This window comes from Ambystoma mexicanum, chromosome 14 (assembly GCF_040938575.1).
Source record: "Ambystoma mexicanum isolate Mex_15411 chromosome 14, UKY_AmexF1_1, whole genome shotgun sequence".
In the NCBI taxonomy this organism is placed as follows: Eukaryota; Metazoa; Chordata; class Amphibia; order Caudata; family Ambystomatidae; genus Ambystoma; species Ambystoma mexicanum.
This window is the reverse complement of record NC_090940.1, coordinates 411,697,468-411,723,880: the sequence shown is the minus strand read 5'-3', so window position 1 is coordinate 411,723,880 and position 26,413 is coordinate 411,697,468. Positions and strand designations below refer to the sequence as shown.

General features: G+C 45.8%; 1 protein-coding gene across 3 annotated transcripts in view; it reads right to left on the bottom strand.

The window, feature by feature from the left end:
- Positions 1 to 902: 902 nt before the first annotated feature.
- CCDC32 (coiled-coil domain containing 32) overlaps positions 903 to 26,413 on the bottom strand; it is a 129,282-nt gene continuing 103,771 nt past the window's right edge. For all 3 annotated transcript variants that reach the window (XM_069637562.1, XM_069637563.1, XM_069637564.1), the window contains exons 5-6: positions 22,528 to 22,684; positions 903 to 3,380 (exon numbers count right to left, since the gene is read on the bottom strand). In XM_069637562.1, coding sequence (XP_069493663.1) covers positions 3,242 to 3,380; positions 22,528 to 22,684 — 296 coding nt within the window. In that variant the 3' untranslated portion in view covers positions 903 to 3,241. The remainder of the gene's footprint in view (positions 3,381 to 22,527; positions 22,685 to 26,413) is intronic.

Below are 26,413 nucleotides of genomic sequence, written 5' to 3'. Positions count from 1 at the left end.
AGATTGCTGCCACTAGCAATTGGGTGAGGAGCTCAGCCATGCTGCCTGTTATTGGGTATTGGTCCTCTTCCACAGTGTCCCTCCCAATACGACCACCCGCGGGACCAATGTGAAGGTGATCCCTGCAATGTCTTTAATTCGGGACAATCTCTTTTTCCAAACTTTCTGTGCAAGCGGGCAGGTCCACCACAAGTACCCCAGGGAACCAGTGAAGCAACATGAACGCCAACACAATGGGGATTAGTCAGCACTCATCTTGTGAAGTTTCTGGGGATATAAATACCAATGCAGACAGATTTTAGGAGCGTTTTCTTTGATCGGTGTGCACCTCAACCATATTCGAGAGCAACTCTCCATCTCTAGCCCTGTATTCAAGTCTTCCTATGATGTTGATTGTGAGGCTGTAACGGTCTCTAAACTCACGCTACTGGTGTTGAGTGAACAGAATAGATTTTTATTAAAAGATTTCCCATGTTGGAGATTTGAGTCTGCCAAGAGAGCTTCAGGCTCTCTCGGTATAAAAAGTTTGTGGAGAAGCTGTATCCACAAACTGATTGTTGGAGAGAGGAGTATCCAGCACTGGCCTGTATTGAGCTGCTGAAATTGTTCCCTGCCATGTGATGGGGGGGGGGAAATCAAGGTAGGGTGACTAGGGTTCACACCCATACTGCCACCCGACCAACTTGCACTGGGCCAGGGTTGAACTCAGCCCCACGAGTCACTGCTTTGGTGGTCCCCATTCAGGGACAGTCACAATACATACACACAGACAATCTAATAAACATCACAATCAACCCCACATGCTAAATGATTTAGATTGGTACAAAGAACGTAACATTTGCAATCATTCAACCCTCCCATTACCCAGATATGATGGCGTGAAACGCTGACCAGTAAATTCATAGCTTTTAAACATTTTTGCATAATTTATTAAATGGAGTGTTTTGTCACAATTTAATTTTTAGAAACTGTCAAATTCATTCATCTCTCATCCTGCATGTATACATTTTAGAGTCATTAAATGGCAAAGTGACAAGTTACTCATGATTCACTAGAATTCTGTATTCACATTGCAATAGCTATACCTGCACGTTTGAAGTTCACCACATACGCATGTATATTTGATGCAAGTTCAGTTCTACATTCTTTGATGCTTAACATGTAGTACTGCAGCTCGCTGAGGACCGTTACTAGCACCTCTGTGGAACTCCCACTTATGGTACTCAGACTGTGGTTAATGGAAGCAATTCAGCAATCAATGAATGAAGGGGGGGGAAAAAGAAAAGAAAAAAGGTCTTACAAGGCTTGGAAGTGCAACAGAGTCTTACAGGTCTTACGAGGCATGGAAGTGCAACAGAGGGAGCTTTTCATTGGCAATTAATACAATGAATTTGCAAAACTCTGGACATTTTTAAAATAAAATCTGTATTCTTCATTCCAGCACCGCATTGGACCAACAAATCAATTACTTTTCAAGCTAGCAGTAGCTGATTATCTACTAGCATTAACATGTACAGCACAAAAAAAAAACTGTTCATACAACAATGAATTTGCAGTACTGGTAAAACGCTAAAAGTATTCCTCAGAGAAGAATTGTTCCAAACAAGCTGCTTTAGAAGCTTTTCAATCATTGCTTACTCCTGACAGATCAAGTCTTAGTAGAAATACACAGTTATCAACAGAATGTCAAAAACGGAACTCTGAATGCTGTTTCTCTATGGAAAAGCTACTCGATGCAATGCTCCCGAATATACATTTTACATAAATGCACCATCATCACTAGAAACAGTTTCCACATCCACCACCTGTAATTGTGTTTCTATTTTTTGAAGCAGAGAGCACCCTTTACTACAGTCACCATGCTTTCAATCACTTTGAACAGAAAAGTGGCAGTTGAACAGAAGTTGCGTTGGCTAAACAATATTAAGAGCAACTTATGGATCAGCAGGTCATATAGACGGAGATATATTGCTGAAGCAGTGTCACTTCCATGAACACACCCTTCTACTAAGCCACAGAGGACATGAATGTGTACAAAACACATTTATGTCCCATTTTCAGTACAAACACATTGTTGAAAGACCAGCACTATAAGGAGACCGGATAAGTCCTGTTGGATACTATGACCATGTGTTATGTCACTCAAACAAGGTTAACCAGTTATAAATGCCCAGGTCAATGCCAGCTAACTCGGCACATGGGCACATTTAAACTTGGCCACGGATAGGAACATTGGTATACCACTGAGAGGCAGCCCACAATTTAGAATTGTTATAACTACATTCTTTCTCAAAATTGAACATTAACAAAAAGAAGTAGCACAGATGTTATGTTCAATGCCCTGCAGCCATGTTTCCTAAATGCAAGTCGTTTTTTCAGCATTATCCTCATTGCCTTAAATGAATACATGATTAATAGCCACAAAATCTTAACCAATTAAGTGTAGGAAGGGGGCATGATGGGTAGGAGCCGCAATAGATTGTATGCACCTGTAGCATGTCCAGCTAAAATGCTAAAATGTCATTTTACCAGCCACACAAAACAGGAAGGAATTTTTGATGGGCCTTCTGAGGAAAACAAATTTCAAGAGAGTTACTCTGAAAATATAGTTATAGGTGTCCTGATATTGAGCATAATGTAAAGTTTGAAAGAAGAGAAGGGAAACAACACAGCATCAAAATCCATCACAAATGCATTATGACCATAATTGTTGCTCTCCCTAACTGGATTTGGGTTTAAAAAAAGGGTGATAGCGTTTTCAGGTTTTAAATACCAATGTCACCCATAAAGATGAAGGTATTACATTTGAACTCAGACCCTAAGCAATGTGTAAACAAAATATACTGCTTTACATTTGATATATTATCTGATGAGTGAAGGGTGAGACCGCCAAAATAAAAGTAAAATTCCTTAAGAAAATGACCCATTGCTTCTATGTTAAGTTTGAAGGGTCGACATCCAACCGCACCTATTGCAAAAAAGGATCAACTTAAACCTGGGTAGAAACTTTTGCTTCAAGATAGTACAAAACCCTAGATACTTTGTTCAGAAGGTCTTGGCATCACATGATATTCCCAAGCTTACAATAGAACAACGCATGAGCGTGTATGCTCACGGGTGGGCGAGCCATTTGCCTCGTACACCAGTTGGTCACTAATCTACGGCATTCCATGTTTAACTTCCATAAAATGCTCTGTGTCCATGATGGCGATCCAGAGGGTCTGGAGGTTCATCATACAGCTCACTGGTCTATAGTAGGGGATTCCTCAGCATGTTCTTGCTGCTCCGTGCTAGACTTTGGAGGGATCAGGCACTGCACCTCCTCCACACTGACAGCAACCTTGTCTGGCTGGAGCCACCGCTTCAAATGCTCCAAGGTGCTGAAACAGACCAGAACCAGATTAGGTCAAAAAGAGCAGAATGCAAGTGTGTGCAATAAAGGCCAAACTACAACATGCTGTGGTAAAATAAAAGGTTATTTTGCAGGTTACTGTCACATTTCTTTGAATCCACAGCCCTGAAATGCTTTAAGAACATAAATGGAAAGCAAAATAAATAAACACATACAAAATGCAACTTCCACTATAGTCAAATTAAAAAGGAGGAGACTTTCAGTTGAACTCCTAGATGCCATGAGAGGCAGAAAACTTGCTACTTTTGAGTCACTATCAAATCCCTCCTAAACAGCTTCTTACAAAAACTCGTATATGGCTCCTGCAGTCTCCATTGTGGTGTACAAGGATGCCACTTAGCTATCCCATCTTTGGACAGTCTCACCTGGTAATGTTTCTTTCAGAATTGGACACCTGACTAAAGAAGGGGGTTGACTACTTGTGTCGTTCTGTAATTCCCACTGGGCACTCCACAAAATGTACTCACGGAAAGGCCTTGTCAAATTGGGATGACATTGTTCAACTGCATATCAAGGCAGGTCTTGTGTTTGGAGAGCAAACAACCCTTAACTTCCATAGTTTACTGCTCAAAAGGACGTCCTTCAGTCGAAATTAACTTTTTTAATCTTAACTGCAATATGCCAGAGCACTTTTTATTTTTTTTAAATCAGTAATTTCTGCAGCCCTTTTTGGACTAACAAACTTAAAGCACATTTTCGTTCCCTGAAGAGCATCTCACATCCATAGCCCTTTGCAGGGCAAGCATAAGGCACATCTATTAAGGTGAGCAAGAGCTCTTTGGTCCAAATGAGCAAGGGCTCAAGGTAAATGCAAAGTGCCAACTTTCCTCATGCAAATAAAAATCTACACAGTCTCTGGATCAAAGAGGGGCAGTTGTGAAGAAACAATGTATCCTTGTGACAGACTGTATGGTTGAGGCGTCTGGTGAGCCTGCAGCTCAATCTATAATCCTATGGGTACAAATGCTGACAAAAGGAGGCGCAACAATATTTAGACTCCATTGTGGAGGTAGTTACTCAATAGTACTTAAATAAGACTATGAACATGCTATTTTATAGTCAGAGAGGAAAAAATGGCTAGAGTAGCTGTGAAACTTTTCTTCGACTAGGATATAGCTAGCGAAAGACATAATTCACTCAAAGTAAAAGGATTCGTGTTTTTGTCAGGTGCCAAGCAGCAATGCATCAAACGTTTGCTCCTCTATTGAGCATGGATGGAATCATTCCTTGATGTGCACTTGACCAACATATTAGATAGAGGGTGCAAGCACACAGGAAATCAGCCCATTGGCATTAGGGAGTGGCAATGTTGCCTTCTGGGAGAATTAAGGTTGACAATGTCTGCATTGTTGGTGTTATTCCAATGCACCAATATAGAACCGACATCTGGTTGCAGCAAGGCAACAGTGGATTACTATTTATATTGTGCATTTGTATGTGCAACCTGTTGGCCATATGTTTGAACCCTAGAAGGGTTGACCCAGCCATCCAAGATTGATACATTGCATACCATAAACTTTGGAAAACATAACCACTTTTGTTTACAACAGTTTCCAAGCGGGATTTATGTGCTGGACAAAACAAAAAGGTTATTGGGAGGCAAACGAATACCTACAACCCCATAAAAATAAACAGTCAGAGAACAGTATTTTATGTGAAGAATTGTATTGTATGATGAAGCCAGGCTGTGTGCAAATTCAAATACGTTTGGACAGTGTGAGGAAGAGGGTGTTAGGAAATTATACATTATGCTAATTTGTTCATTTATATGACCTAAAATAAATATTGTGCATCTGTAAACCATGGAAAATGCCTGTATTTGTCGAAGTTTTAGATGATATGACTCACTCGAAGCTCAGTTCCTCATCGGCCCTTTTCACCCACAATTAACTATTTGTTAGCAATATAGTTCCTCGGTTATATGTCATTTCCTCGACAGGTTTCAATGAGGTTTTTTTAAATGCAAAATGTTCAATGGAAAAACTCATTGAAATGTTTTATTTTGGGGAGTTCCCTGCCCCCTTGAAGGTCCCCCATTGCCTATTGTTTTTTTCTCTATTCCCAACCCCACCGCCCCATATTTTTTAAATTCGTTTTTTCAAAAAAAGACTAGATGAAAGGACGGCATACCAGTTCCTACAACCGGAGTAGTTGCTGTATTGTAGCACTTAAACAAATCCCGTTACAATTAACCACTTGCTTTATACTCAATTTAAAGCAACCTCAGAAGGATGAAAGGGTAAAGTCATAGTCAGCCTGCAACAGAAGGTGATCTGTGAGGGGGTACTTTTTTTGTTTAGATATTTTTATTGATTTTCAACATGAAAGGCATTACAATTATACCAACAATTTCATTTTGTTCAAATCAAAACCCCCGTACCCCCAACAATTCCTCAGTGTTTCACATATTTGGTGTTAAAGAACAGTGTTAAGTGTTAAGTACAAATTATATGGTACAATATATGTCTTCAGTTGATTAATCGGGGGTAATGAGAGAAGGGAAAGAAAAAAAAAAAAAAGGCTTACAAAGTTAAATTCATTGGGTCAGTTACCTCCCCTTTAACCGGTCAGAAACTTGAATTCATTAAGCAATATTAGATATCAAGAGTTCATAAACATGGAGGGGGTACTTTTATGTGTGGATTTATAAACAGTCTGCTAAAACGGAATACATTTTTTACTACACTTTTAAAACTGCAGCTTCAGCGCATTTGTTAATGTGCAAGTGTTAGGCAAAGTTTGAATGCAGTACCCTCTGGGAACACTACAAACAACTCTGACTACAGATATAGGCAACCCAACCTTTGGTATAAGCTTGTACTACAGTTTTGGTAGCTTGTTTAGCAGCCAGGCTCATCAAGAGGGGAAATGTGAGCTGTAGTGGAGTAACAAAGTTTCACAGTTACAGGTATTTAAATAAACTCTTACACTCAAGGTTTCTTGCATAAACAATTATTTATCGGTCAGTTATAAAGCCTTCTTCAGAAGGGAGCAATAAAAGAGTAACACAAATGCACTTCAATACTGTACACTCAGTTTCTGAACCAGAAAATACCCTTTTGGGATGGCCCACAGCCAACCTACACCCACAGGTGACTTCAATAACAAGGGTGCTGGGGAAATTAATATCTTACTGTTGGCATTCAGAACCCTCTAAAAGTTGGTAAAAGGCAAACGTTATTAGAACACAAGAGATCACAAATTTCTTAAGCAGGGCAAACGCTTTTAGATCCTCTTAGAAGAGTCATACGACTCAATCGGCTAAGCCAAAGTCAATGGGCAAAAGTCTTATATAGGATGAAGCACTTCTGGTAAGTAAATGGAAAAGTCTTTGCACAAGTTCTTAGGAGTCTTTGATGAAAAGAATAATCAAATGTAGGGCCACAAGCTGATTAGACTTGTGAGTCGTGGAAGTTACAAGCACTTCTACAGCAAGAGGTAAGTTCTCTTAGACTTGTTTTACAGTACCTTAGAAATGAAGAAAAGATGCAGCTGATGACTTCTGTTCTTGTGCAGCTCTGCAGATCTCACTGTTCCTGGGCCTCAGTCATGGGGACAAGAGCGAGGATGTCGGAGGACTCCTACAATGCACAGGGTCGGTCAAAACTAGCAACCGGCAAACTTCACTTTCAGTAGCTGTTTCGCGTTTCAGCTCCTTGCGTCTACCGCAAATAGCAACAATGCGGTTCCTGGCTGTTGAGGCCTTGCTTCTCGGGTCCCTGCACTGTGTTGAGGGGGCTCAGGCTTGGTCGGTCCTGCTTCTGGGGAGTCCAGAGGATCTTCCAAAAGCTCTAGGCCAGCTTAAAAGCAACACACAATCTGGTGTTCCTCTCCCTGGCTCTACGGTTTCCAGCAGCAACTCAGTGGAAATTCAACCAGCTTCGAGATGATGTCTAGGTGGCTTACTTTGGAGTTGATTGGTCACACCAACGCAAAGGGAGAAGTCGCCCTTGCAGGTGCTTCTCCGTCGATATGAACTTGGCATTTCGGCACTGCAGCAGGGCTTCACCGGGAAAACCAACAGTCCAGGAGTCACAGCAGGCATCTTCTTCAAATTCTTCGGTTCTTTCGTCCAGTGGTTGACTCTGCCTTCCAAGCCAAAAGACTTGCCTTTTATTCAGTTCTCTCCCATTCATTCCAGCCTAACTGTCACTCACTCAGCAGGATGGCTATCCTTGCCAGACAGTCAGCCAGCCAATCACCACAGAGTTAATTTGAATCTCCTAGGAGACTAAGCACAGGGAGTTTCGGGCATCTCCCTCACTTCCTGCCTACCCCAGACACTGGAGCCAGAGACAGGTTTGACTACTGAAGCCCGCTAAAGGCGAAATGAACAAAGAGACCAAGCCTGGTTTGGCGCGCAGAGAAAATCTCTAGAAGGACCTTTCCACAATGGCTCCCGCAGTTGCTTTACCGGAACCGCGAACAAAGCCTGCGGTAAATGCAAACCATGGTAGTTCAAACGCCACCAGCCATTCAGAGGAAAGGGTAGAACAAGTTACTCTCTTACCTGGTAACATTCTTTCGATGGGATGGTCCGACGACGTATTCCATATCTTTGACAGTAATCACCACAGCTGTGCTGTTTCGGACAATCTTTCGGCGTCTGCGTCGATGACGTCGATACGCCGCCCTCGAGGACCTCCTCCGACGGCCAACGTCACTGGATGTTACAAGTAGGACGCACGACGCCCGTAGCCTCAGTTGTCGTTTTTTTCCCCAGAACATGTGGCACCAGTCTTCTGCCAGTCTGACCACACAAAGCCTTGCGGAAACGTAAGCTGCAATCACATAAGAAATTCTGTAGCAGGGAAGGCAAGGAGGGAGCGATATGGGATACGTCGTAGGACCATCCCATCGAAAGAACGTTACCAGGCAAGAGAGTAACTTGTTCTTCGAGGGGATGGGTCCTCCGACGTATTCCATATCTATGACAGACTCCCAAAGCAGTTCCAATGCAAGGAGGTGGGAAAAGAAATTCGAATACAGAAATTTAGAATGCCCAATCAAATTGCGGAGCACAGGACCGCCTTGCCAAAGGCCAGATCCTGCCCACGGATGGAATCGAGGGAGTAGTGACGTACAAAATATGGACCAAAACCCAGGTGGCTGCATCACAGATGTTACGAATAGGAACACCCCTCTGTAGGGCAGTGGAGGCAGCCATACCCCTTGGTAGAATGGGCCCGCAAGCCGACGGGTGGGTCCTTACCAGTCAAGCGGTAACATTCAGAAATTGCCAGAATAATCCAGCGAGACAAAGTCTGCTTAGTCAAAGCTTGTCCCAAACGCTTTCCAGCTTAACCAATGAAGAGGTGATCGTCCACTCTAACCCGGGACATGCGTGAAATATAAAAGCTTAAAAGCTCTCCTAGGATCGAGCCTATAGAGCCTCTCCTCTTCCTTACTGGGATGCGGGGGGGGGGGGGGGGGGGGAGGATAAAATGCTGGAAGAATAACCTTCTGGCCTAAATGAAATTCCGACACCTCCTTCGGAAGAAAGGAAGGACGAACTCTAAGGACAACCCTGTCCTTCTGAAATACAGTGAAGGGTGGCTTAACCGAAAGTGCCTGTAACTCACTCAGCGAGTGGAAGTGACCGCAACCAAAAACACAGTTTTAAGAGTTAAGTCTCAAAGGGCATGAATGCAAAGGCTCAAACGGAGCACCCATCAGAAACTTGAGGACAAGGTTCAAATCCCAACCGAGCACCTGGAAAGGTGACGGAGGGAACACATTAGTGAGCCCTTTTAGAAACTGAGAAATTAAAAGGGATTTTAAAATAAGAACACTTCAGACGAGCGCTTAAATATGGACAGTGCCGCCAGGTAACCTTTAACGGTACCAACTTGCAAGCCCCTGTGGGCTAAAGACAGCAAAAAAGACAGAACCACAGGAATGTCGCATGAAAACGGATCCACATTCTTAACCCTGCACCAGTCGCAGAACTTTCTCCAACGGTACAGGGACTTTGGTGCGGGCCTTCTGGCCGAAAGCAACACCTCCATCACGTCTTCAGGGAGGTCCCAATCCTTGTACCTCAACCTTTCAGAAACCAAGTGTGAAGGTTGAGGGATCTGACCTCTGGATGGAGAACTGGACCCCACCCACCCACCCACCCATAAGAGCAGATTGTCTCGGTAGGGAAGACGACGTGGAGGGCAGATGGACAAGTCGAGAAGGTCCGGATACCACGTCCTCCGGGCCCATGCCGGAGCAATGAGGATCATCCAGGAACTGAACCTTCGTAACCTCTGCAGCACTTGCGGGATGACGGGGACTGGAGGAAACACGTACAGCACTGAGAATGACCACTCCACCACAAACGCGTCTTCTAAGGCTCCTCTTGGAGGAAATTCCCACAAGCAGAACCTTTCGCACTTCTGGTTGACACTGGAGGCGAAGAGATCCATTTGAGGGGTCCCCCAATCAGCAAAGATCTCCAGGAGAATCTCCTGAGCCAACTCCCACTCGTGAAAGATCACGCTCTGCCTGCTCAGAGCATCCGCTGTCTCATTTTCGTCTCCGGCCAGATGAACTGCCGAGATCGAAACTTCCTACTGGATTGCCCAGAACCAGAGCTGCATCGCCTCCCTGCACAGAGGAAGTGACCCTGCCCCCCCGCCCTCCTTTTTGTTGAGGTAGTACATGGCCACTGTGTTGTCCGTCAGGATCAGGACATTCTTTCCTCGCACAGTCGGCAGAAAAGCCTTCAGGGCAAGCCTGACGGCCCTCAGCTCCAAAAGATTGATATGAAGTCTGGACTCCGACGGAGACCAACGACTGCCGACTGTCAACTCGTTGCATCCCTCACGGGATGGGGAGCTCAATGCGTCGGTCAAGATCGTTACCTCCGGCCAGGGTAGCCAAAATGGAGCCCCCCCCCTCATCAGATTGCCTTCGAGGGCCCACCACAGAAGGTCCTGGGCGACCGAGGATGGCACCTGAACAGGGTCCGACATCCTGCCGGAGGACTGAGACCACTGGAGCTTGAGTGCCCACTGCAAAGATCTCATCCGCAACCTAGCCTCTGGCCCCAGGAGAATGCAGGATGCCATGAAGCCGAGCAATCTCAAGAACTCGAACGCAGGGAGACTCTGGCCAAGCTGAAACCTGCGCACCATCTGCTGAATGTGATGAGCCCTCACCTGGGGAGGAAAACACTGCCCTAGGGATGTGTCGAGCACTGCTCCGATGTACTGGAGCCTCTGAGTTGGTGTCAAATGGGACTTCTTTAAGTTGAGGGAGAAGCCCAGCTTGTGGAGGGAGTGGCAGGTGACGGACAGATGATCCAGGACTTGCTCGGGAGAGCGCGCCCTGATCAACCAATCGTTCAGGTACTGGTAGACGTGAATCCCCTTTCCTGAGATGCGCTGCAACCACTACCATGAGCTTGGTGAAGACCCTCGGGCAGAGGTCAATCTGAACGGCAGGCCCGAAATTGAAAGTAAGAGTCACCAACCGCGAACCTCAGGTACTTCTTGTGCTTTGGATGGATCGGCACATGAAAATAAGCGTCCTTGAGGTCGAGAGACACCAACCAGTCCTGAAGTCGAAGGGCCTGGAGGACTTGAAAGAGTCACCATCTTGAACTTGTCCTTCCTGAGGAGTTTGTTCAAACCGCTCAAGTCCATGATGGGTCTCAATCCCCAGTCTTTCTTGTAAATCGAAACATGAGGGGAATACCATCCCTTGTTCCTCTCCTCTACAGGCACCAGTTCTATGGCGCCTTTCTCCAGCAGGGCTTCAACCTCCTGCACAAGGAGCGGATCCGGGCTCTGCAACGAGAGATTCCCCGGTGGATTGTCGTGAGGCCTCTGCCGAAAGGGAAGACAGTAGCCGTGGGCTATGATCTCCAGAACCCACACATCTGAAGTAATGGCACGCCATTCGACAAGATGCTGCGCCAGCCTTCCCCCAACCGGCGAACCATGGGACATGGCCTCATGACTGAGCTGAAGCGGCTGTGGCATTGCCTGAGGGCAAAGAGGCAACTGCCCGAGCGGCCTTGGCACCTCGAGTACCCTGCTTTCCACCTCTGGCACTCCTACGGTGGCCCCTTTGACTGGCAGCTCCTCTCGCTTTACCAAAGGATGAGTAATAACGAAACAAACCTCCCCTCCATTGCTGTCCCCTAGGACGAAAAGGCTGAGGTTGTTGTACTGCAGCGCCCAACGACTTTGCTGCAGCTTTGGAGGTCTGCAACCTCTCAAGGCTCTCGTCAGCCTTGCTGCCAAAAAGATGTTCACCGTCAAAGGGCATGTTGAGGAGCCGGGCCTGCACATCGGGAGCAATCCCAGACTTCCGCAACCACGCAAACCTGTGTATTACGGTGCTTGACGCCATGGACTGGCTGACGCAATCTGCCATGTCCAAACCCGAGTGAACGGCCTCACACATGGCATCCTTGCCATACTGGACCATAGCAAGAAAACCATCCTGTTCGTCCCCTTCGGGAATATATGTTCAGCCGCTAAGGAAACGGTTCCACAGAGTGTGCGTGAAACGTGACAAGGCACATACAGAGTTGGCCGCCTGAAGAGCCATACCCCCTGAAGAAAACACTTTCTTCGCCCAACCATCAAAACGCTTGTCGTCCCGATCAGGAGGGATGGTAGGACACGACGCCTGCTTTGCTGGGGCCATAGCTGCCTGCACCACCAAACTCTCCCGAGTGGGTTGCTTGGTCAAGTAGCAGGAGTCGCTACTGGCTGGGCGGTATTTTCACGGCAAAGACTTGCCCACTGCCGGGAGACTCTCCGGAGCAGTCCAAGACGCCGCCACCCTCCTCTGTGGAACGGCAGTACCGGGTCAGTTGGTGGACCTTGATCGAGGATATCCGTGAGGTCATCCTGAAGAAAATCCCCTGGGGGAGCAGACCACCCCAAGTACTCGGTGACCCTAGACATAAGGAGCCGGTATGAGGAGTCGGCATGGGTGCCAGGCTCAGGCCTACAAAACTCCACCTCCAGCGAGGTGTCCAGACCACTGGCGTCGTGCAGGGACTGACGCAGGTCCTCAATCTGGCTATGGCCTGAGAGAATCTCATCTGGCACCGTATCAGGAACCATGCCATCATCAGAGCCCTCATCCACCTCCGAAATGTTCTCAAGATGGCGGGAAGTGGGCACAGAATGGGGAACAAAGCCATGCTTGACCTTGGCCAGAGCCTTTCTAGGGGTTTCCACCATGCCCCGGGGTACCCCCGTCGAAACAGCCTCGAAAGGCGGTGAGGGAATCGGCATCGACGCTGAACACGGCGCTGACAGCGTTGAGCGTGTCCCTCGACATCCTGGGCGCTGATGGCATCGACGACATCCTCGGAGGCGGAGCCTCAAGAGTCCCTCGATGACCTCGGCGCCAACGTCTTCCTCAAAGACATCACAGGCTCACACGGTCTCGAGCGCGTCGAGGCCCGAGACCTGGAACGGGCATGACTAGAAAGATTCCCCATGTCAGAGCGGGACCGCTCCCGCGAATCATGCCGTCCACCCGAGCCCGAAGGCGTACGAGTGGTGTCTCTAGTCCGATCACGACCGACCCCACTCGGAGGCGCGGACGGACTAGTGCCCTTGTGATTCAAGAATCGCTAGCATTTTTTTACTGAAGGAAACCCATTCTCCGGCATCGCATGCTTGGTGGGATAAGCGACACGCCGACGGGCGGAGTCCTCTGATGAGGAAGGGGAAGGCGACCGATGACGCTCTTCTGGGAGTGTCTCAAAGAGGCAGAAGAGTGGCGGGACCCTACTCCGGGACCGTGACCCAGACTTGGACACCTTACCGACCGACAGTTTCTTCTTGCGCTCCCGCAAGGCTTTGGACGCAAGCGACTGGCAGTCGACATAATCATCTGTGTCATGGGCCTCCCCGAGGCACCAAAGGCAGGCGTCGTGCGAGTCCGTCACCGACATCTTGCACCCGCAGTCCCCCCACTTCGTGAAGCCCGGACGCGGAGTGGAAGAAGAGGTAGACAACTCGAAGGACTTTTACTGCACAAACGAACAGGTTCGAAGAACCGAAAGAACAGAAACTCCAAAGAGTCGAGGCGCGCCGAGATCTCCGAAGCGAACACGTTCGCGGAAAAAACAGAACTGAGGCTACGGGCGTCGTGCGTCCTACTTGTACTTGTAACATCCAGTGACGTCGGAGGAGGTCCTCGAGGGCGGCATATCGACGTAGGACGCTGAAAGATTTTCCGAAGCAGCACAGCTGTGGTGATTACTGTCATAGCTATGGAATACGCCGGAGGACCCAATCCCCCCGAAACATAAAAATGTTACATGAGGATCTAGACACAGTGGATACTAAACAACCCCTCCAGCACCCTATTGTAAGATAGTATGTGCTGGGTCTAGAAAGTTACAATGATAAGTAAAGTCAATTTCCCTTTACTGCTCTGGGAAACAGGTATTTAAACCTTGGGGAAATCTGAAAGACTTCCCTGTGCCATTGCACTGACGTTGCTGTGACACAATGTTAAAGATGATGCCTATGGAGTTTGTCAGACTCCACAACCAAATGAAATAGTGTTCAAAAATCACATTTAAAAAATAGACGAGAGAGTGGGGAAAAAAGTTCTCACCCTCTCCACGTTAAAGAAATCAAGTCCTCAAAATCCAGCAAAGTTGCTGGGGGTCTCTAAGGTGGAGGGATTTAGCACATTTCTGAGAATTCTCCCCAACAAGTAGCAGCCCGAATTTTGTTTAGTCAAGTAAGCTTAAAAGTTCAGTCCTGACCTGCTGAGGAAGCGTGCCACCAACCAATTATGACCACAAGTGTACAGGGTTTTTTTAAATTAAAGACAGAAATTCTTTTTCATGGTAAACCTACAGCAACATCCAAATCTCTGTGTACATGAGGTCATCCCATGACCCTCTTCTGAAATGAAGGCTGTATTAACGTAAAGGTTAGCTATGTCCTCTCCAAAGAGAGATATAGTGGTATACTGGAGTTGACACAAAACTTGCACCTGTTGGCCACATAATCTATTCTATCCACTTACCTGCTGAGCGGACCAAAGTGTACATGCTGCTTCAGTTTCTTCTTCTCAGAGAACTGAACAAATGGGCAGTCGCCCCAGAAAAGCCTTTGTACCTTTGGTGGGAATCTTGATACTTTACACATTTGGAGAAATGTGCTTTTTTCCTGGGAGAAACCGCTGCCCTCTGTACTTTTAAGACCAATGCTATCATGGAGTGGGCCAATTATCAAGGAGACTAAATTGACTGGCAGGAAGTGTAGTGAAGAGAGCAGGCTTGTAACTCAGAAAAGACCACCTCATCTTGGAAAACACGGACATTGGTTCCGTATGACTTCTCCCATTTCATATAGATTTAGAATTCTGGGAATTGCACAGCAAAGAAGAGAACGATTGTTAGAGTGACAGTGCTAAGCTCCCAACACAAGGCTTGAAAATGAACCAATCGCACCCGATTTTCACAATTTAAGGACTTCGCTCCCTTTTTTCTGTTGACCATACCATCACAGATGGTACAGAAATCACTCTGAGCCTTAAAAACCGCTCAAGAGTAATTTTTCTTTGTGGTGCATAGGGCAGTCCAGCTCTCCCTCGTCTTGTACCAACCCTACTCACTAAACCCGGGTGTCCTCAACTCCCAGTTAGTGCTACCGAATCTTGACACCTACTGTCCAATCACGGTATCATACTGCTGGTGGGTCTCCAAGTGCCCACCGTCTAAGCTCCCTCAGGAATGTATTAAATGTCCCTAATCTATCCAGGTTTTCGAGTGGGGGATTGGGATAGGGCTTTTCTCCTCTCCCCTTCCTTTTTACACTTCCTACTAATCTTCTAATCCTCCGATGTTTCACTCCTCCTAATTCTGGCCTTCACCCTCGTTACTTCTTCTCCCACTCAACTACTCCTCTCCACCAATAATCCCCTCCCATCTCCTACTACTACCACCATTGCCTTCCTCCCTCCCATTCCCTTACTCTACTCCTACTGCCCACCACCTGCTGCTAAACCACTTCCTCCACCCACCACTAACACCCTCCTCCACCCAGTACTACACTCCTCTTCCTTCCTCTACTACCCCTCGTCTTCCTTACTCTCTTCTCCTACTACCGTCCACCCACCACCAACTACACAAATACCCTCTGTTCACTCTATAACTTTAACTTCACATTCAATCCTTACTCTCACCTCCCTACTCATTCGCCACAAAAACACTTACTCTGCAGAACCACTTTACTCCTAGGCCAATACCTCAACTGCTCCAAGAATCTCCTCCACAAGCTACTGCTCCCTCCTGCTTGTCCTCCAACTTGGACCTCACACACCAAAAAAAACCCAAAAAAAAAACCACTTCCAACTTCCTGTGCCGTGCTTAAATCCCTCCTATCCTGTAAGGATTGCCCACCTCTCCCTGGCCAATCTAGTCCAGTCATCCCCACCTGGTGTGTGTATATTCAAGGAGAAATCTTGAAAAGGGGTATAAGGCCCATCCCCTTGTGGGCTCATTGTAGACTGGAGATGGCGGCCCGGGACAGCCAGTGTCCATGTTTGCGTTCCGGAACTTTGGTTCGTTGGGTCTCCCGGAAAGTCTCTTAGGGAAGAAGTAGTCTTCTTTCATGTTCTTCCCTTGGTGTCTGGGTGTTGCACGGCACTGGTAGTTCTTGCTAGCATCTCTGCAAGGTCCTCTGTATAACCTTTCTAGGACAGTGGTGCATCGCTATTATGTTCTCGGAGCACTACTCTCTCTCTGACCTCTAAAGCCCTATACTTGCCAGCCTTTTTCTGTCAGGCAGGAGATCAGGATCTGCAAACAAACACGCTGAAACATGGGGTAGGGATGGGGGCGGTAATAGGAATCTGCCCACTATCTCCTCACTTACCGGGTACAGAATTGGTACCCGCTTGACTCAAGGAGATCCTGGGTATTTCCAGATACCTTGGTGCCTGGGGGACTTCCGACAGTGTTAGTGAAGACATCACAGACTCCGTCCATTGCGGTTGTGAGGGCCGCAACACGTCGCTCAAGGTCCTTTCCTCCAATTGTTTTTTTTGCATGTACCTTGTTTTCATACAGATATAAATGCTCAGAAGATGCTCTGCACTAGCCTTCTCGCAACAGTAATATTCCAGGTTGCCACAGATCCATGCATCCAGTTACCTGCTGTTGCTTGCCTTAGTTTCTAGTAGATATTTAGGTTGGTATTCTGATCATTCACTAGAGTCCTTGGAAGTCAGGAGCTATTAATTACTTGGTAAGATATGTTTTTCAATGTATACACAGTTTTGTGAAAGCAGCATTATATTACATTATCCATTCAGTCTCCACTACAGCTCCTGTTATCCATACTTCATTAGTTCCAGAGGGGGGTGTGCCTCTAATTTTAATCCTGTCATTTAATACCAATAGCAAACTACCCATATCTATTATTCTGCATTCTATGTGCATTTGGTACAAGGGAGTGTTTGTGTTTTAATAATTTCTCAATGTTCAAGTAAACCTCATTTTGTATAATTTCTTGTTTGGACAAGTCTTGTATGTGGTAATAACCACAGCATTCTTGTTTGGAGGCTGCCATACGGCTCACATTGTATTGCTTACCATCAGTCCATGTAACCTAAAGTGGTATACAATTCACTTTTTTTTTTAAAACTTTTTTTTTCAACTGACTGTTACATGTCTACAAAATCAATATTCAGCTCAGTATAATGTACAAGATGCAGTATATGGCAAGCAATACATTGTGTGTTATTACAACCATGGACATAGTTTTTAGCTACCCATCTTCATCCCTCTCGTCGCTTCTCTGCCAAGTGTCTCCGTAAAGGTGCCCAAATGTCATTAGGCCTGCAAATAGCGGGAATTCCCATTACAAAGATTCTCATATTCATGTGTATAAATCAAGTTTCTGGGCCACATGTGAATAGTAGGGGCCTTCTTTGCCTTCCAGCATTTGAGAATGTTCCGCTTGGCGATTGCCCCAGCTATAGAAGAGTCGTTGCCCTATAATTGAGACTTTCCCTATATCCCCCAATAGATATTTCAATGGGGTAGCTGGTATGTGTGTCTAGTATGTCCGTGGGTTTGGTGGCAACAACTTCCCAGAATTCTTTAATAGGGGGCACTCCCAGAACATATGAATCGTATCTGCCGCCGAGGCTCTGCATCTGGGGCAGCAATTCTGACCGGTCTGGCCATATTTAGCCATCTTGCTTGGTGTTATTTGTAAGTGATTACAATTCACGTTTAAACTGTTTAACCTTTCTGGCTGGGACACTGCTTGCTCAGTTGTAGAAGTAGGTGGGGCCTAGTGCGTAGAAGCCCTTGTTCCAACTTGCACTACAGACCTTGAGTTCCTACAAAAAGTTACTGGCCCAACCCATTGTAAAGGCCGCACCATCGACTGGGTGGCAGACCTCAACTGTTCCTCCACCATCATCTCCAACTCTGCCTACCTGTGGACGGACCACAACTGCATCCAATTCTCCATTCCCACTAAGGTTCTCCCCAACGCTCCCCCAGCTAAAGTTAGAAGCTCCAAAAAAAACACAAAGGACAACATTCGTCCTCTCTAGGATGTTCCCAAACTCAAACCCCCCTTCGCAAGCGACCCCATCTCATTTGCCGACATCTACTCTGACACCCTTACCAGAGCCATTAACGCCATAGCCACGATTGAAGGCAAAAGAAAAAAAAAAAAAAGAAAAAAAAAATTAAATCAATGCTCACCAACTCATGCTTCACGGAAGACTTACTAGCCTTACGTACCAGTAAACGTCACGCTCTTATCCAATTGGCAGTCTAATCCCAGTGACTCCACCAAGGATGAATTCAAAAGACTATCCACGCAATACAAAGAAGCGATATTATAAGCCAAATCCAACTCCTTCAACTTACGGATTTCAAAGGCCAACTCCAAATCCAAGGAAATGTTTTCCATTTCTAAATACCTCATCATCCCCTCCACCAGCCCTGATGAGATCACAAAAGATGAAGCTTGGTGCTCCAGCATACAGGCAACCCTGCTAAACAAATAATTAAACAAAATAAAACTTTTCCAGGATAAAATTCAAGCGCAATTCAAAGCACTTCCTAAGTCAGACCCTCCTACTGTTCCCACTAGCCCTACTCTTAACCCACTCGCTCCCCTTTTCTCATTCAGAGACATCTCAGAATCGGAAGTCATTGAACTCCTCCAACACCTCAAACCATCCATGTGGAAAGGAGACATCGGTCTGCCTAACATTATTAAAGACTGCGCTGACTCTGTGGCTCCTCTCATCACGGTTTTCATTAATGCTTCATTTGCAACAGGAACTCTCCCACCCAGCCTAAAAGAAGCTTGGGTTCGCCCACTTCTATAATAAAAAATAAAAAACTCTAGATCACACTTCCCCCAACAACTACTGTCCTATCACCATCGTCATATTCCTCCTCAAAATCTTGTATAAAGCAGCTCACAACCAGATCCAACACTTCCTCGAATTGAACAGCATCCGGTTTCTGCAAAGGCCACAGCACCAAAACTGCCCTCCAGGACATTAAAAACCAGATAAATAATGGATAAAGGCAAACCAGCTCGCCTCCTGCTCCTGGACCTCTCGGCTGCGTTTGATCATGTTGATCACAAGATTCTTATCTCACCCATTCAGCCCACTTCACCAAACAGGCCTCCTCCTAGATAACATCATTCTTACAAGGCAGAGCTATGAAGGTCTTCTCTGATCAGGCAAACACAGCTCCCTCCATTATCCACTGCAGAGTTCCTCAGGGCTCGTGCAGAGCGCCCACTCTTTACAGCCTGTTCACAAAACCTCTCTTTGACAAACTTGACTCCCTCAGCATAGCTTATACCAACTATGCCGATGATAATCGAGTACTCCTCCCACTACCTGGCTTGTACGACCAAGTCGCAGCAGCCCTACTCCAGATATACTCCACCATCCAAGCCTGGATGTCAACCAATGGTCTGTGTCTTAATTGAGACAAAACGGAGATCATCCTCATTGGCCCCAAATACATTTTGTCTAAACTTAACCCAAACTACTGTAACTTCACCAGTGACGGGGGTAAGCAAATGTGATGAGCAAAAGGGTTTCCTCAATTTTTCATGGGGGCTGTGGTAGATCTTTGCCATATCTGTCTACCATGTATGTTGGAGGGTGGCGCTTTGCTGAAAAACTGTCATATAATACACAATTATTATGTGCATGAATACCTTTTAGAGAAAAAATGCACTCGATATATAATACATACCTCCATACTAAGAACTAGCAATCAGATCATGTTTTATCCTAGTGTTAAGTATATATTTTGTTAAGACCTCTATACACTTAAGAATGGCCGATCCTTATCCTACATTGAGGAAAGTCCTTCTTCTATTACCTACACTGAAGGACTGACTTGGTAGTCCTCCGTTGAGGTCAATGAATGACATTTTGCTTATACTGGTATTACACCACTGAAACCACGGTGTAAAGCGATCCTGTGAAGGCGAGCGTGCACACGATAGGTAAGCCTGGTTTATACTTTATGCCACACTTGGCTGCTGCCTAAAAACGAGCAGAGTCCAATTGTACTCTCTGGTGTCTTTGCCCCCCGCACAGAGCTATTTGCTGACACGCGGCATACGCGAGCGGTTCAAAGTAACTAACCCAAGATATATAAATACAAGACAGATCTTGGGATCATGATGACCAAGTAAGTGTTACTCTCTGCCATTTATATGCCTGAAAGAAACGAAAACCATGTAAAACTGAAAGGCTTTTTTGCATTGTTTATAGATTCCATGATGCATTATGGGACATGTAGTGCCCTGAATACCATAGAAATTCGGTTCACTACTGATATTCCTCTGCAGGACTTGAAACAAAAAATCAAGTCGCTAATACCGGCATTTCACTACTGAAACCACGGTGTAAAGCAATTCTGTGAAGGCGAGCGTGCACACGACAGGTAAGCCTGCCTTTTATTGCATGCCACATTCAGCAGCTGTCTAAAAACGAATCGAGAGTCTAATTGCACTCTCTGGTGTCTTTACCCCCCACACAGAGCTATTCACCGACACGTGGCACACGCGAGCGGTTCCAAATAACTAATCCAATATACATTAATACAAGACAGCCTTTGGGATCATCATGGCAAAGTAAGTGTTACTCATTGCCATGTATATGCTTGAAAGAAATGAAAAAAGCATGGTGAAACCACGTAAAATTGAAAGGCTCTTTGCATGGTTTGTAGATTCCACGATGCATTATGGGACATGTAGTGTCCAGAATATCATAGAAATTCTGGTTCACTATTGATATTTTTTGCAGGACTTGAAACTAAAATCCTTGCCTTATACATTAAATGATAAATCTGATTTATTCATACACCTAGATGTGGCTATTGTTGGCTCAATATGTTACTTGTTTAAAAAAAACCCTAAATAATTCACGTATTGATTTACAGCCTGAATTCTTAAGACGGACTGGTTTGCCGCCTCAACTAAATTGATTCACGCAATTGTTTTGCCCATCACACCACAAGAAATAATTTTAAGGTTAGCAACTTGGCTACTTGTTTGTTATGCATATACACACCATCATCACAGTTTATCAATTTGAGTAAAACATGTTTCATTTATTTTTTTAGGTCTTTACACTGACACATAGGTGCCATGTTGCCAGAGTAACTTTTTTCTTTAACCTATCGCGTCCTGAAGACGGGGCTTGGGACTTGACTGATGAGCTTTAAACTGCAACAGTGTTGTCCTTCTCCCCAGAAACATATTTAAGTGTTGACGCTATTATACCATGTTGTTGTATAATTGAAATGCGATCAAAACACACCATGACTAACATCACGAAAATTGTATACTGCAAATGTCTTGGTGTTTGCTTTTCTCGCTCATTTTTGTTTCTACAAATGACGAACGCTGGAAATAGGTTTTTTATGTCATTTTATGATGTTGTGTTTGATATAATGATTAAAATATGCTAAATACATCATTCTGTCTCTGATGGGAGATAAAATCATATGAAATTCCTACTGTGAGGTTAATTTCTGACAAGTAGCCTTCCTTCGGTGTGCTAGAGGTGGGTAGCTAGTGGTATATGTACGTTTTTTCTCTACTTCACCAGTGACAACACCATCATCCCCGTCTCCTCCTCGGTGAAGACCCTTGGGGTGTTCCTAGATTCCACTCTGTCCATGACACGACAGGTCAGTGCCATTGCCTTTGCCCACACCACCAAACTAATTAATGCTATAAAACCCTTCTTATCAAACAAGAACTGCCTCTCTATAGCTCGAGCTACCATTGGAGCTAAACTAGATTACAACAATGCTCTTTTAGCAGGCACTTCGGTTAAAAATCTAAACAGGCTCCAAATAGTCCAAAATAACACACCAAGAGCAGCCCTCAACATCCCCAAAAGAGACCATATCACTCAGGCTAGACTGGCAGGCCACTGGCTTCCGGTAAAGGATAAAATTACCTTCAAGACCCTCACATTAACACATAAATGCCTAAGCCTCTCTGCCGCTACCTACCTATCTGAGACCACAGCCAGAGACACCTCTTCGTGTCCCAAAAGAACTTGCTATGCCAACCAACTGCGCATCCCTACCCCCATAAAAATATAGCACCCAAATTATGGAACGCCCTACCCAACGCACTTGGAGCGGAGACCTCCCTCACGGCATTCAGCAAAGGGCTAAAAACCACTCTTCAACTAAACACAGGCTCCCGCACCACACTGCCTCCCTGACCCACCGCTCGCATTTTGTAACCAGTATTCAGTACTGTACTGTCTAGGAACCAAGTAGGTCTACCCAACCCACAACAATTGTATCGTCATGTAACCAAGTATGCTTTTTTTTCTGCAACCAATAACTAATGTCTGTAACAGCGCCACAAAGCCTTCGGGCTGCTGCGCACTTTATAAATGTTAATAAATGAATACATACAGCGGATCAGTAAGCTATTTCATCACACAGCTTTGCTAGGTAGAATGTGAACCAGTTACCAAGCTATGCAACAAGGTACCACTCAAAAATTGCCTGCTGACTTGTGTGTATATAGGCTGTAAGAAAATACCTGGGTACATTTGCAGATATATGAGAAACTGTTTTTCCACTCCAGTCTACCCCTTACCTCTCATCGCATTCGTGATCATCCACAAAAACCTCAGACTGAAAAGTCTCCATTAACAATCTGTCCCAGTGTTCCTTTTTTGCTTGGGCTAGTGTGCGCAGCATGTCCTTGGAGGTGATTTCCTGTGACAAACCTTTAATTCTTCGGAGTCTTCGCTCTAAAATTTAAAGAAATAGTGCTTTGAAGTTACAGCAATATTTTCTCCTCTAAAATAAAATGATAAAATTATAGATACAAGGAAACATTACTTCTTAGATCCAACTGCACATTCTATTTGAGATTTTAGAGAAGATTTTCAAGTCGATTTAACAACTTCTGAAGATGCAGGTGACCAATTTCCATTGGCATCATATCTTTCCAGGCATTTTGTGCTCTGACAAATCCACTCACGATTGGTACTCGCAGGAACCCTTCACATACAGAACATTGCTTTTACTGGTTTGCCATGAAAGGACAGGTTATCTTTAGCTCACGACTGGCTTCATCAAGTTGCAGCAGGTGTTTATATTATGTTTAGACCCACTGAGTAATTTTCTTCTGTATTCCTATTTTATGTAAGGTTCCTTTTATAAACTCAACTGCCAGCCTTAAAAGAAACTTAATTTGAATTCATTACCATCCTTCATCGGTCATACATTTCTTTTAACTGTTAATACACAATTTTGACCATTGCTAAATCGCTTGAACCATACCATTGCAAGTGCTTATGCACAACACTGTCGCACATCGATTTATGGCACACACACACACACACACACACACACACACACACACACACACACACTTCTCCAACTCTTTATAAGTAATTTTTACATTGATAGAGCATTATTAAAGCCTACCAATTGGGCAAAAATGGTTTGCACATAAAACGTGTTTTCAAACATTTAATATGGACATTAGTATTACAGTATCAAATCAGTCAAAACATGTAAATGAATTGTCTAACTATATACTGTTAGAATGTTACTCATATGCCATAAACACAGCAAACAAACTCTTTAAATTGCCTAACTTTTAAAGATATTCAATAATGGTGTCATGGGGAAAGGCTCCTGGAAGCTGTGGGGCCGATGGAAGATTCGCCATCAACGTTCCATCACGCTGTTTCAACAGCGTGCTAGTCTTTCTTGCGGGATCATCATATGCCCGGTAGGCCCACCCCCAGGCGTGTTGCAACTTTAGTTATACTTTGCTCCTCTTCGTATCGGTCGTTTTCCCTGACCGCTGCTGATTATTCCTTTCTTGATCTGCCCTTGTGTTTCTACCCCCTTTGCATGCTAGCTTCATTCTACCTTTTGCTTTTTCTGGGTTGTTAGGGCTGTGGGCTTCTATCTTGCCATTAGCGAGTCTCGCATCGCATCCTTTTCCCCCACCGGCTACCTTTCCTGTTTCCACCCTGCTTTTCAGTGCTCATTCTTTTTAATGGTTTGGGGTAAGTGATTGTCCGTTAGCCGTGCCCTTTCTTCTGCATGGCACCAGCGTCACACTCGCTCTTACTCTTTGCTGCTTCCCTTCGTTAATTTCTGCCTTCTATGGCTTCCCTATTCTTTCCTCCGATGATACGCTTCTTGAGGTATCCTCACTGCTCACTAAACACTTCAGCCTTTCGTCCTAGCAGTTGCCTACAGCTGCACTCTTGCTTTCCCTTTCTATTTATCTTGAATCTCACACTTCCGTTACATGTCTGCCACGTACTAGCCTTTGTTTTGCTGACCAGCTTTGGATCCCTTTAGTTCTCTTACCTGCTCAGACGGATCTGCACAGCCTTCTCTCCCAAGGCCTCCGAGCTACTTCTTTGGATCTTTCCGAGTTTGGACACTCTACGCCTTTGGACTCAGCCAGTTCCTTTTCAGAATCACCCTCTTCAGAAGGTCGTCTCTTCACAAGAATCACCTGTTTCAGCAGAAGAACTACCTGGGTTTTTTTTGTGCCTGAAGGCTCCCCCCCCCCCCTTTTTCCTGGGCTGCGCAGGAGGGATACCATTCTGGTTGGTACGGTTTCTTCGGTCCTGCCAGGGTGACAAACTAACGGAATAGACCCTACCTCTTCACAAAGAAGGGTGCCCCCTGAAGAACTCTCTGCAGACAACTCAATATCCGAAGCCTCCTCCAGCGACAGCTACGTCCAGGTGAGCCGCCCCACTGTTGACAAATGGTCAGCAATATGAATACATTTTAGAAAAAGAGACATAAGAAATAGGAGATGGTGCGTGTTCCATATATGTGTCACTGAGGTATATAAATGAAACCACATGAGAATAAAATCATGATTCTGTCTTAATGAGAAACACTAACTTTAATGTGAAATTGCAAACTCTTTCCACAAGCTCCCCTTACTCTACTAGTTTATAGGACAATCTGATTTAATTGAAACTAAAATGGAACAACTTAATACTACACATTCTACTATGGCCTTCGGTTCCCATCATGCAACAAGTACTGGGACCAAGAAGAGGAACTTCAAGGCAATGGGGACTCAGAAGAGTGAATATTCAAAGGTGCAGTTTAGTCATTTTCAATTGGAGCACCTGAGCAGGATCTTTAAAACCCAGGATAAAACTCAGCTGTGTTGTGAAGATGAATTAGAGGAAGAAGCAGTTCATGGCCACGCAAGAAGGCGCAGCAGAAGGAGTTCAAGCCATTAGAGGTGCAGGAGAAGCCACAGAGAGAAGCCCGCTAGCAGATGTCACCCCGACAGGTGGAAGCCAGGAAAACTGCAGAGTACGCACATTTGAAGACGGCGTACTAAGAAGAAGCCAAGCTCTGAAGGAGATGTGCTACAGAAGCAGCGTGAAGCAGACTGGGGAAGCCAAGGAAGATCAATAGAGCCATCATTGCTCCCAGAGACTGCAGCGCAACTTACCTGAGAAGCAGGAGAGAAGGCAGACTGCCCGCCGCGAAGCCCGCAGTCAGAGGGAGTCGATGTGAGGAACCTCGGAGTTGGCAGAGAGTCAATTCGGATCCAGGGTACTCTGTGCACGAAAGCTGACACAAACCAATGATTTTGAACACCGAACAATGAACAAATCCAAGCAGAACGTATTTAATGAATACCAAGTAATAAAGAAAATAAAGCTAAGTGGCAAAGAAGAGAGTTCACTCATAAGGGCAAACTCCAAGTGTATAGTCAGTGCTACCCACAGCAGGTTTCCACCTTAAAACGGAAAACAGGGAGGCCATCAGGGGGCACAGACAACATGGACACCTAAGCACAAGGCTCCATCCATGCCCTGGTAACTTGTGGGGATTTTGTCGGAGTTGACAACCCAGGCCCCCCCAGGAAGAGACCCCCCTGATTGATTGAAGGGTGGCCGCAGCAGCGGTGCTAGACTCAAGTGGTGGACCCCTCAGAGCGGGGACCATCGGGCAACTGAGGCCCACGGCACCAGTGACTCCTGGCGCGGTCAACTGCCTGGGAAAAGAGTGAGAGCGGGAAACCGGCCCGCAAAGTTAGAGGAGGACTGGCCCGAAGGTCACACCCCCAAGCCGAAGTGAGACCAGTGCCAGCAAGGGGGGGTAGGGGGGAGAAGAGGGGTGTCCTGAGCAGGCCCCCACCCATGGGACGCAGAAGCAGTGGCAGGCAGCCCTGGGCGGTGGAGAGAAGCCTGAGCTGCGGTCCCACTTCAGAGGGCAAAGCCGGTCTCGGAGTGCGCTGCAGAGAAGAGGAGCAACAGGCGATGCAGATGAGCTGAAGAGGCCCGCTAGCAGGATAAGGGGAGGCTGCTCTGCCCCAGACTGCAGAACCAGCAGGTGAGGAGAGCTCCCAGTGCTGAATTCAGAGCAGCAGCACCCGCTCCAGCTCAGAAAACACCGAAATCCGATGCAACGGCCAGAAGGCGATCCCCAGCCCTGAATGGGAGGTGAGAGTGGATGGCACAGGGTGGCCA